The sequence below is a fragment of the Callorhinus ursinus genome, unplaced genomic scaffold (genome assembly GCF_003265705.2).
Source record: "Callorhinus ursinus isolate GAN/ISIS: 27379988/994484 unplaced genomic scaffold, GSC_fseal_2.0 scaffold2, whole genome shotgun sequence".
Classification (NCBI taxonomy): domain Eukaryota; kingdom Metazoa; phylum Chordata; class Mammalia; order Carnivora; family Otariidae; genus Callorhinus; species Callorhinus ursinus.
The window spans coordinates 20,501,465-20,514,940 of NW_027397064.1; the positions used below are offsets into that span (position 1 = coordinate 20,501,465).

The following is a 13,476-nucleotide window of genomic DNA, read 5'->3' on the forward strand; positions in this document are numbered from 1 at the left end:
TCCTGAGATCAAGAGTCACATGCTCTGCTGACTGAGCCAGACAGAGACCCCAATCCCAGAGCATCTTAATGTAAAAATCAATTAATGGTGGGAGGAAAAAAAGTAAGTTGTCTCTGATAGTATGGATAAAAAAAGGAGTAAAATAATGGATTTTGTTACCATCAAAGTTCCTAAGCTCTTTCGCTTCATCATTGATTTAATCCCCCGTTTGTTTCTCATTCAGAATAGAGATTTCAGGTCTCAACCACTAATGTTTTCTTTTTTCTTTTTTTTTTTTAAGATTGATTTATTTAGTTGGGAGAGAGAGTGGGGGGAGGGCTAAAAGTAGAGGGAGAGGAAGAGTATTTCCAGCAGATTCCCTGCTGAGTGCGGAACCCAACATGGGGCTCAATCTCATGACCCTGTGATCATGACCTAAACTGAAATCGAGAATCAGACACTTAATTGACTGAGCCACCCAGGGGCCCCCCCAACCACTAACATTTTCATCCTCCCACAGCATCAGTTTTATCTTGCTTTTTCTCTTTAGAAGAGTTGCCAGGAACTTCCCATTCTGAATCCTCAAAATGGCATCCTGAGTTCTTTAGCATTAAGGTCCCTCACTCTTCAAATTTTATCTGCTACCACTTTAAACCACCTCTTAGATCTAGTCAGGTCAGAGTCCTCACCATTCTCCAAAGATATAGACTTAATCCCCAACCCACTGTTTCTGTCTTCTAGGGGCTCAGAGTGTAGATGAGGAGAAAGACTGACTATGACAGAGGCTAATAAGGAGTTGAGTATCTTTATGAACAGAGGTCAATAGTAAAGTAGATGAAGAGATGATTAATTCATCCTGGAGTTGGGGCGTGGTGGGTGGAAGGGCTGGGAAAGGCTTCAGAGAGGAAGCAACACTTGAGTCAGTTGTTTAAGAATGAGCACGAGGGAGCAGCATGACAAAGCCTGAAAGTGAATAGTCTTCACCCAAGGCATTACAGCAGATGGCAGCAGGGATGATTGAGAGGGCAGAGACATACCTAATGAAGCTGGCAAGGGCCACACTGGGAACTTCTTGGCTGTTCTACCAAGAAGCCTAAAAAGAGCAGCCTTCTTTTTCCTGACTTCCTGGTGCAATAATTCTTTGTGCACTTATTTTGACAATAATTTTTCATTTTCAATAAATTTCTACAAGTGATTTACGGGCCCCTAGAAAACCAGGGAAAACCCTGAAGTTCTTTTCTTTCCTTCTCAGTTCTTCCCACACAGTGTAGTACACAAGATTGGAGGCAGCATCACACGGAGATGAAAAGTATTGATGTCGGGGTTGAGATCCCCTGCTGCTGTTCTCACCATCTCCACTTCTAACTAGGTGAACTTAGGCAAGTTATATCCTCTCTGAATGTCACTTTCTTCCTCTGAAAATTGGGATAATGCCACTTTCTACATGATAGCCCTCCCGTGATAATTCAGTAAGTGCTTAACAAATGTTTGCTACTCAGTTATTCAATAAGCATTATTTACCACCTAATATAAGGCAAGATCTATGTTAAATTCCTATTATACAGTGATGAGTTAAACAAATATAGGCTTTATAGTCTAGTATTTATTATTATTAATGTAGATCTTTAATACTACTAAAACAAATTAATGTGTTTCAGCTGCGTTAATATCCTACTTGTGTTTGGGCCCATTCCCTCTTGCCCTGGTCCTGGAGTGTGCTACATGATGATTGACTGCCAAGAGCTGCCACTCCAGTGCGTATGGTGCCTGTCAATTACACAGTTGTGCGGCCTTGGCCAAACCACCATTCTTACTAGGTTCAGTAGATGAAGTGACTCTGGAGGTGATCCTAGATAAGACCAACCTTAGGAGGATAACCACGCATGTTCAAAACTAATTCTGTGCATGGCTCAGTCAAATTTGGGCTGTTTGAACTGTTCTCCAAAACTTGCCGTTACTGGAATTCAGGAAAGCAGAAAGCTGGAATCCTAGGATTAGCTAATTTTTGTGCAGGCTATTCTGTGATAAAGCTATATATTTTTTGGTCTTACTGTTGGTGAGTGAGCACACAAAAGCAAATACTTCCTAAGTTCTGGTAGACTCCTTGCTTGATAAAGGGATGCATCTGTTGATCACCAAAGTGTAGAATCACCAACATCAAAGAAAGGGAGCAGAAGCAGATATTATGGTCCAAGACTTGGAAGTCATCCCAAGGACAGCCTGTGTCTGCTGGCCTCTGGCAGAAGCACTGGAACACTAAATAGTGTGGCAGATCACCATGGTCTGGCCGAATAGAGTAATTTAACTTCTCAGTGCGACTATAGGAGTAAAATCTGTCAACAGTTTACTGATAAATGTATTCATTCATGGATTGTGTATTGTTCTAATTTGCCCCTGTTTATTTGCTTTTTTTTTTCAGTTTAGCTTTTTGCTTTTTAAAAAACATTTTCCAGCAACGATGTGTCCTGGATATAGCTTATTTCTGGTTGCTAAATTGTTCTTTCTTCCCTCAAGGGGAACTCCTAAAATATCTGCCAAAGCACCTCAATCTGTAGTCAGGAGTAGGGCACAAAGCTATACCTTTCTCTGTACAAAACAAAATAAAAAAGAATTCACTATCTTTAATCTCCTTCCACATTCTCTTCCATTTCCTTTTGGTTGGTCTAATAATTTCTTTAAGTTCTATTCTGATCAGAGATTATGATTCCTGATTTACATAAGCTATAACTTCCAAGATTAATGTTAGCTAAGGCCTTTTCTGAAATGAAATCATAAAAGATGCTTTCAAAAGTAAATTTTAAAAGAAATTTGAAAACCTTAAAGGAAATAGTAGAAGCAGATATGGCCAACATAGATGCCGGAATATAGATATTTAGAGTGGGGCAAAATTTGGAGGTCTCATTGTCTGTATACCCCACATTAAACTACTTTGAATTATGTTTTGTGAAAGAATACCCTAGTCCCCAAGTAAGTGTGTGTGTGACATTTGGAGTTATGACATTATGTGCCTTCCATTATAAAGGAATATATTACATATATTAAACACTTAATGCATAGTTTTGAAATTACTTTGAAGAGATAAATCTCCTGGGAAGTCATGGGTTGTAATAAAATACATAATCATCATCAGAAAATTAGAGGTAGTAGATGAAGGTGTACAGGCCAGAGAACAGCCTGAAAGAGAGACTATAACCAAAGTTAAACCAACAACAGAACAACTCCATGATTACACTGGAAAGATGACAAGTAGCTACTAGGAGAAACCATTTGATACTTTTCGAGCTGACCTCTCACCTGCATCAGTCACGTGGTGAGTCAGTACTTTTTAAGCTGAAGTAACCTGACTGAATAAAGCGACTCTGTGCACCTGTAATGTCCCTCAACATGTAGAGTCACATCCCCAAATCCCACCTTGACTTCACAAGTGAATAATATTTATTTGGGAACCAAATCATTAGTGAGTTGTAGACGGTAACAGATGGCAGATAAAGAAGGCAGGGAGCAGGAGCTCAAGTCATCCGCAAATCTTGAGAAAGCCAGAAGAATCTTGGACACTGAATCCCAGAAGTGGTGAAGGAGAGTATTACTTCCAGAGGCACCCAGTGTCTGAAGAGCACCTTGTCTTTAACCTTGTTCAGAAAAAAAATTCAAGAGCCAAGTTCTAGATATTCAGGACTGACTGCCTAATGGGGATTAGGCTTGGAAAGACTCATCACAGTAAGGACAGAGCCAAAGTTGAGGTAATTGGCATGTGCCAACATGGCTCCAGTCAGCCCCAGGCTGGCTGCCATCAACATTGCAGAGTCGACATGGGGACCAGGAAGCTGAACCAGCATTTGAACTCAAACATTGAAAGGATAACTCACACACTGCTTTTACTGATTTCACAAATAGAACCTGTATCAATCATAGAAAGGTGTAAGGAACAAAAGAGGGTTTCACTAGCCTTGGCTCAATATTCAATTAAATTCAGCAGCAGTTATTGACCATTAATCATTCTGAAATATTTTGATATAAAATATGATCTTTAAGAGTTGATAATCTAGTGGAAAAAATAAGAAATGCAGGGTCCTTGAGAGAAATATAAACAAAGAACTATGCTGGATTAAAGGCAAGCGAGAGGACATCCTAAGGGTATTTCTTAAAAGGCATCATGGAAGATGTCAACCTGAGGATGGTATTGAGAGGTAGAAGCTTAGAGAGGGAGGAGTTTATCCCAGGTAGAAAAGATGGCATAAGCAAGTCAAGGACCATAAAACAGAGCTATGTTTGCACATTGTAATATATATGAGTTTGGCAAGCAGTCAAACATTTGTAGTAGACTATTGAAAAATTGGCTGAAGCCAGATTGTGGAGGCATTGATATCAGAGGGAATAGGTTGTCATTAAGGTGTTTAAGCAAGGTTACTCCTGGAAACTTTTATGCCAGAGTTCTCCTTCACATGTATCCTGAAATCACAATTAAAATTACTTAATTAGAAAATACCTTGAATAATGTAAGCATAGAGCCTTTTTCTTTTCTCCTAATTTATGATAGATTTCTTTTACTGATTTGGATATTCAAGTGCATTAGAACTCTGCTATATCATAAATTCAGTGATGTCCTGCATCAGCCTGTGTCTTCTTTAATTATAAAAGCCTAAAACAATGTGGCTTTCCTATAATAGATGCATGAACCCCCATCCCCCAAATGAGGGAATCCACTGTATGTCATTTATGCCACCTACAGCCTACCTTTTATTTTCTGCAATTTGTTAACCTAATAAATTGTAACAGAAGGTGAAACCTAGCCAACATAGTTACTTCCCTCCAAATCAAAGCATTCAACTCAACTTTAGGCTAAAAATTGAGACTTTCTCCATGGATTGAGGTTCAGAGTGTTTTAGCTGAGCTCTGGCCTTATTGAGCTAAAACATCTTAATGACAATTTAAATATTATGAGTCACTTTTACAGAGTCTGTAAAATGCTATATGTCCTGCCTCTGCTACCGCAGACACTATGTAGAAAAGAAGGCGAGAGAATGTAGGACAAGTCCTACTGGCCTGGCAAGAGTCCCACCTAATTCCTCATGACGTGTCCAGTGCAGGTGACACCTTCAGGAAGGTGTGGATAGGCAGTTAATTTCATGGAGAGTAGGAGGTGTGGGTTCAGCTTTTTTTTTTTTTTTTTTTTTTTTTTACAGTAGGGCATTATCTGAATGATACTCATTCTCTCTTGAGGCTGGACTTCATGCAACAAGCAATAACTGGATGTTATTTTAAAATAAGCAAAGCCACCGACAGGTCTGATCTGTGTTTGTGTTTCGGAGGAAGAGCTGGTTGAGAAGTGCTCCCTGGTCAAGGATTAAGCCAAAGGAAAAATCCAGCAGCAGCAGAACTGTGGGTTTCTTACCCAGCCCTCAGGAAAGTTATGCCGTGAAAAGGCTTTGACCCATTGACACAGCAAGTTGGACAGGGTAGCAATTCTTCTGTGGGGTGGAGGAAAAGAGAGGAATTCTCTTGTTCGTGGTGTTTGAAGGATGGCTTCCCAGTTTCATCAGCTTCGGGTCCTGATCTGGAAAAATTGGCTAGGTGTCAAAAGGCAGCCGGTGAGTAGAAAAAGGGAAGGGGGGTGCCCAGGGGCAATACTCCAGGCAATCCTAAAATGTGATGTTAATGAGAGGTAACAAGAGAAGAGTTTTAAGCCATTTTCTAAAGGAGGAATAAGATATGTGGAAAACATCCTGAAACTGTATTGTAGCTAATGGGGCAAGTCTAAACATACCCCCAAACCTGCCTTTTGATTTCCATAAGTTAAAAGGGTAAACCAGGACATGCCCTGGGCAAAGAAAAGGATGCATTTTGTTGCTGGTTGAGTTGGAACTAGTGTTGAATTCTAGGTTTCAGGCCAAAATGCTTTCAGAACTTTTCTTAATAAATTTAGTTAAAAATGAGATGAAGAAAAATATCAGATGAAAGGAATAATAAATGGGGAGAAAAGCATTTGAAAACCAAAAGTGATGGAAAGCTTGTTTGAAAAGTGAGATATAGAAAGGATATAGTTTGAAGGTTGTTGGTATAGAAAAGCTTCTACGAAATTTCAGTACCTAAAAATTATTTACTAGAAATGCCAAACAAGAGTCAGTATATGTGCCATGCTTCAAGAGTATTATTGAATCACTTAACTTTACGGCTACAGTCTATCTACTCTTTTACAACATCTTTTTTGTGCTCTTACATTCATGTTTGCTTTTTAAATTACAAAACTAGCTATTAGATCCTCATCAGATAGGGTGTAGGGAGATTGAGAAAAGAATTGGGTTCTGTGGGTTGTCACATATACAGAAGAATGTTTGAAAACCAGAGAAATTCAAAAAGGCACTCCATATATTTCATTTTAGAGTGGTAATTCCCAGCCTCAATGAATAATATAAATATCATGCAGATAATGTGCGTCCTAGAAACCAACATTTCATCCGTGTACCTTATCTCACTTCAAATTTGCTGGCAGTGCCTGACACCTTACTTAAGTGTCCTGATGTATATATTGAGAAAGAGAAGGAATGTTCACTCACCTTTGTGAATGTAGGATTTAAAATCATAAGATGTTATGTGATTGCACGGGTGTGGGGTTTGGACATAAAATTTTAAATCATTAATATTTTTTAATTAAATCATTAGTGTTCCTTTTCAATTGGAAACAACACAAAAGAAAACCTGCTGTAATTATTCCATGGTAGGTTCTATGTGGAATTCAGCAGGAAAAGAGTCTGGATAGGTGGATGTGGTCAGAAGATGAGAGTTAGGTTCTTGGTTCTGCTTCTCGAAACTGTATGACCTGAGTAGCATAGCAGTTTCTCTGAGCACTGGTTTTCCTCTTTGCAAAATAAGCCCAGGCTCTACCATATCTGTCTCACAGAGTGGTAAGAACCAAATGTGCCACTGTATTTCAAAGTGCTTTACAAATGGTGAGACACTTGGCAAATAGATTATAGAGGGATTTGGAGTGATGTGTGTGTCATATTTTATTCAAAGTAATGTGAAAGAAAATCCAGGAGAAGGGATTGTGGGAGAGAGGAAGAAATTTATATACAGTATAGCTCTTAAGTGATGAAAACTCACTAGTTAAAAATAAAAGCAGAAAGGGACTGAAAACATATCTGTTGTTGCTGATAAACTGAATGTGAGGTTGTATATTTTCCTTATAATTCCATTTTACCTAAAAATTAAAAAAAAAAACCCTCAGGTGAATACATTTTTTTCATTGAGAAATTTTATCTTTAAAAACTTTAATAAGTTCTTTCCTTATCTGTAAAGTAGCTAGTATATCAATTTTCTACCTTAGAGTTTTTCTCCATTTTAGTCAATTTCTGCCAGATATGGCATATTTAAAGGAGATGGAATTCAGGCATGCTAAAACATTTTCACCATGATACCTTGTATTATTCTTATGTAGTCAAAAATCCCTAAAAAGCCCCTGGTAATTATACTTTTGCCTAAGGAAAGAGAATACATGATCTATTAGTTCTTTTGGGGACATCAGAGGATTCAGATCTTAAGGCTACCTTGAGACCTAGGACAGGTTAAGTGTTGATTGCAGGAAATGAAATCAGAAATAGTCCTGAATTTGGGGAAATACAGAAGGCCCACTTGAATCCATTATGACCAACTAGAGGGACACAAGAGACTTTTAGAAAATGGTGGTGCCCATTTTAGAAAATAGTGGTGCCCAAAGGAAAAGGAAAGACAATTCTAGGTGGAGGGCCAGAGGGCAAAGAAAGGTACATCTCTTCTTCATAGGTTGGCTCGGGCCAATCCTATTTTCTGCTCTTGGAAAGACTTGAGGACACAGGTGGAAGGGATATACGTGTGGTGTAAACAGGGAAGAATGAGACAGTCAAGGGGTTGGAAAGTTAGGATTAAAGACATAAAAGGAGGTGAAATGAAAAAAAATTGTGAAAAGATAAAATATAAACACATTAAAAGAGAATGTGAAAAGAAGAGGTATAAAATTTGAGGAGAGGACATTGTATATAGTGACTGACTTTGTCATCCACCAAGCAATTATTTAAAATGCAAGTATTTTTATTTCTCTCATAATCATCCTGAATATGATACCTTAAAAATGTAGTTTTATACCCAGGAAAATAGAAATGAAGCTGTGTGACTCTGGAAATGTGTAGTCTTTAGTGAATGTTAAAGAATAATCACTACAAAGACATCCTCCTTCACTGTGTTTTTAAGAGATTCTATCACAAAGCAGTAGGGTGGGAAGGATAGTCTGTAAAGGAAGAAGTTAGGAATCTACTAATGGAGAAACAAATGACATACAAGAAAAAAAAAGAAAAACAAATATATAGTAAAAATATTAGAGGGGGGATTACTAAGGAAATATATTATAAAAATATATACTAGAATAGAAAGTGAGAAAAAGAATTTCAAACACCTATATAGTCTAAGAAATAGAAAGATAATGGGATAAGCTAAATGTTGAGTTTGGCTACAAAAAAAAAAAAAAGGCAGGATCTTCGATTTTGGAGGTGACCTCCCTCAAAATTGTTCTGAGGGTAAATGTTTCTCTTTAATTTTTAAATAAAATCAAACATCAGAATTCTGAAATATTTGGGATTATCTAACTGCCTTAATTTTACAGGGCCCCAGAGAGTTCAAGGGACTTATCCGAGGTGACACAATGAGTTTAAGGACTCAAAGTCAGATTTCCCCCAAAAAAGATTTATTTTTTTCACTACCTGCTACTGCCTCCCTCTTGCCACTGAGTTGAGTTTCCTTTTCCAACATTTTTGGATCCCTACTCAGAGTTCAGCTCACCAGTGAAGAGATCATGTTTGCTAAGGAGGCCTTAGATATTGCTGTTTTTTTAGTATTAGTGGTTACAACAGTTCTCAGTTATATGGAAAAAAAAAAGAATGCTAAAGGAGTGTGAAAAAAATACATTAAGCACCAACAGAAATGTTAGGTAATACAGAAAATCAACTAGATACAGTTGCTACCCTGCTGGGCTTGTAATTTAATTCTAGAAATAATACAGATGTGAAGATACATTCCACTGGAGATGGTTAGCAACAGGGAGGCTCACCTAATGAGATGCTAGTTAATGATAAGAAACTGAGTCCTGGCACAGCAGAGACTGCAGGATGAAAGACTAGATAGTACAAGATCAGAGTTTATCTTTCATTAAGAAGATGAATTCTAAAGGCATATCAAGGATTGACTTCAGATCTCCACAGAAGAAGAATCTAATTCCAGACTTAGGACAGAAGAAGGAAAATTACCTTGAATTGTTTATTTTAATCTAACTGTTTGGCTAGGGGGTCTCACTTTAGCTCAGTTTTTCCATCATAGACATTCCCACAACTTGACTGATTTCTAACACTTTATTTTTTTTAAGATTTTACTTATTTGTATATTTGAGAGAGAGCAAACATGCACATGAATGGGGAGAGAGGCAGAGGGAGAGAGAGAGAAGCAGACTTGACGCCGAGTGTGGAGCCCTGTTCTGGGGTGGGGGGGAGGGTCAAGCTCATGACCCTGAGATCATGACCTGAGCTTGAAATCAGAAGTCTGCACTTGACCAGGTGAGCCACCCAGGTGCCCCTGATTTCTAACCCTTTGGCTAAAAGTTTGATACTTCCTCCCCAACCCCACCTTGCTCATATAACATCCCCTCACAGTGTCTAGAGAAAGAGGAAGTGCTAGCTTCAAAATTTCGGAGAAGTTGGTCTATGCATTAAAATAATGTTTTGACTAAAGCAATTTAGGATTAAACTGTAATCACAAATTTAATTCTAAATTGGATTAAAATAAACTAGGTCCTGAACAAATCAGGCAAATACCTGATCAAATGCCCCAGGCCCGTTTACCTCTTCCAGATCTATACCATTTATTCCTTTAATCCCTTTTAACTGTTCAAAAAAAATTTAGATCTACCTGTTGATATTGATGCCTGCCGCATAGCAGACATACACATTTTGTTAGTTTAGTAAAATAATAAAAAGCAAATGAGCGCCTAGGTGGCTCAGTCTCTTAAGCATCCGACTCGTGATTTTGGCTCAGGTCATGATCTCACAGTTGTGAAATCAAGCCCCGTGTTGGGCCCAGTGCTGAGCTTGGAGCCTGCTTTAAGATACTCTCTCCCTGCCCCTTTACCCACCCCCCCCAGTGGCACACTCTCTCTCAAACAAAAAGCAAATGAGATGAAGATGTTTTAGAAATGAGAGCAATAGAAAAATAAATTAGCTTAAAGTCCAATAAAAGGTTTTGTTTTAATATGCATCATAGAAAATATACCAATCTCAAGGGGTGCCTGGGTGTCTCAGTTAGGTAAGTGTCTGCCTTCTGCTCAGGTCATGATCCCTGGGTCCTGGGATGGAGCCCCGCATCGGCAGGGAACCTGCTTCTCCCTCTCTTCCCCACTCTTGCTCTCTCTCTCTGTCACTATCTCTCTCTCTCAAATAAATTAATCTTTAAAAACAAAAAAGAAAAAAAAATTACCAAACTCCAAAATACATTATAATCTGTAAGTATAGATTTTAGAAAATGTCCTCAATCCCAGTTTTTTGATGAGTCATTTCTGTGGATGGCAGTGTTCAGTAGCAGAAAGCCCAATTAACTGAGAGCGCTCTGCCACTTCTGTTTGCTTGTTTTGGGGGTGGAACTAAGGTTTATTCCAGATGTGAAATACCAGCCTCTTACTTCAGAATGTAAACCTTGGAATCTTCTTTCAAGTAATAGTTATTCTTGATTTATGGGACAATGCAAAAGGAAAGGAACAGGAAAGGAAAACAAACAGTGTACTTTGTATGTGGAAAGTTGGGCAATTGAAGCTTGTAATAAAAAGTTATGATTCTAAGGGCACCTTGGTGGTGCAGTCAGTTGAGCGTCTGGCTCTTGGTTTTATCTCGGGTCATGACGGTCTCAGGGTATAGGGATGAGCCCTATTTTTAGTATGATACCATTGGCAAATTTATTTTATTTTTTCCCTTTTTTTAAAATTTTGTTTTATTATGTTAATCACCATACATTATATCATTAGTTTTTGATGTAGTGTTCCATGATTCATTGTTTGCGTATAACACCCAGTGCTCCATTCAGTACGTGCCCTCTTTAATACCCATCACCAAGCTAACCCATCCCCCCACCTATCTCCCCTCTAGAACCCTCCCCTCTAGAAACCCAGTTTGTTTCTTAGAGTCCATAGTCTCTCATGGTTCGTCTCCCCCTCCGATTCCCCCCACTATCTTCTTTTTTTTAACATATAATGTATTATTTGTTTCAGAGGTACAGTTCTGTGATTCAACAGTCTTACACAATTCACAGCACTCACCCATAGCACATACCCTCCCCAATGTCTATCACCCAGCCACCCCATCCCTCCCACCCCCCACCACTCCAGCAACCTTCAGATTGTTTCCTGAGATTAAGAATTCCTCATATCAGTGAGGTCATATGATACATGTCTTTCTCTGATTGACTTATTTCGCTCAGCATAACACCCTCTAGTTCCATCCACGTTGTTGCAAATGGCAAGATTTTGGTTTTTTTGACGGCTGCATAATATTCCATTGTATATATACAAATTCTAAGGTGTCAATAAATATTGGCTATTATCATTTGGACTACTGTATTGAACTGATACTAACTATAAGACCACTTGATAAGAATTCATCCTGGGGAAGATATTTTGAAATCATATTATCAGAGAATTGTTGAAGGAACTGGCATTTGTACCCTAGAGGAAAGGGGACTCTGTCTGTCTTCAAATACTTGCAGAATTCTCATGTGGAAAAAAGGGCCAAACTAAGATGAATGAGTGTTAGTTTCAGGAAGGAAGATATCACCTTGTTATGAGGGAAAAAAAAAATCAGACAATGTGAGTTGTCCAACAACGAAATCTCTTGAAATACTGAACTTCTAGTCACTGGAAGCATTCAAGTAGAAGCTGAATAACCATATGGCAAAGATGTTTTCCCTAACTTTTGATATACCAGTAATTCTAGACTTATTTCTTTTCTAGAATATTCCACCCTCTTTCCCATCTGTGGGTCTTCACCCATATGTTCCCTCTGCTTGAAAGACTCCCACTTCTTTCTCACATCCCATCCAACACACATATCCTTTCTTCTGGGCCTGACCCTTTTTCATATTTTAGGTTTTAGACTTAGTTCCCCTTCCTTTATCTTCCTTTTGCACTCTACGTCCTGTGTCTTAGCATCATCTATTACATTTGGTTGTAATTTTTTAATGTTTTCCTTCCTTAAAAGACTGATTTTTTTAATTGCTCTATCCCCAGTATCTGGTACACAGTAGGTGCTCAATAACTCTTTATTGTATTATGAACGTAAGACTCTCTAAGACCATGATTCCATGAAAGGGAATGGAAGATCTTCATCTGAAACATTTTATTTTTATTGATTTTCAGAATTAGGCAAAAGAATCTCCATTGCATCTTGGAGATTGTACTGATATTCAGTATCATTCATTTCAGACACAACCAACTTCAAACCACACTAGTGCAAGGGACACAAACTCAAATGTCTGTACAGGAAAGAGAAGTAATATGACTGTGTGATGTGGGCCAAGCATAAGACAGTAGGGAATGGTGACATTTATGATGAAGACTAGAGCATGGATGCCCTATTTAAAAGCATTCAAATAGTAGTAGTTTCCTCAAAGTTTCAAATATATGGTAACACTTATTAATTTAAAGTTCACCTGTATCTTGTTTTCTTATTTACTTTCAATGAAAATGATTTTTAAGAGTAATAAAAATGGTGGACACAAATAGAATCAGATGCCAGCAGTAATTAGAATAAAAAGTTCTGACAAAGTAATGGTATATGAATTCCCTAAAGCTGAAATTATGTGCTTTGCTCAAATTTTTCAGAAAATTAGATTTGAGAGGTTTTCAAAGATTTGAAACAATAGTTCTTAACAAATGCAGAGGCAATTGTTACTAGGTAATTCAAATTAGTTAATAGGTATTACAGATTGGCTCTAAATGGAAATTTTCAAGTGAATTTATATTTGGTTCATTCAAGGAATTTCTTACAATTTAAACTTGAGATTTTTGAGTGGATGGCTTCTCTGACTTCAAGGTCATTGAAATGTGTGCTGCCATCACTGCTGATTTCCCAAACATTGTCCCCTGTGTACAATGGGATAGGTTCCTGAATATGAAACATGTTTGTTTTTTAACTCTTTTCTTAGCTCTTCATCTTTTCTCTTTTTCTGTCTTTTAAAAATTGGCTCTGGATTTTTAAAAATTATTTTAAAAATAATTTCTAAATTTTAAATTTTGAAACAATTTCAAATTTAAAGAAAAGTTGCAAGAACAGTACAAATCACTTTCTTTCTAGAGCCAATTGAGATTGATGCCCCATTACCTTGGACACTTTGGTGTCCCTAATTTACAAACAAGGACATTCACCTACACAACCCAATACCACCATCAGATCTTTAGACACAATTCAGGCTCCATCAGACGTCCCAACCATGTCT

At 37.9% G+C, this 13,476-nt stretch overlaps 1 protein-coding gene across 1 annotated transcript in view; it reads left to right on the forward strand.

Annotated features, from left to right (window-relative positions):
* The first annotated feature begins 5,498 nt into the window (after positions 1–5,498).
* The window catches only part of ABCA12 (ATP binding cassette subfamily A member 12), a 177,196-nt gene continuing 169,218 nt past the window's right edge, over positions 5,499–13,476 (forward strand). Inside the window, exon 1 of the mRNA XM_025892081.2 lies at positions 5,499–5,567. Coding sequence (XP_025747866.1) covers positions 5,499–5,567 — 69 coding nt within the window. The remainder of the gene's footprint in view (positions 5,568–13,476) is intronic.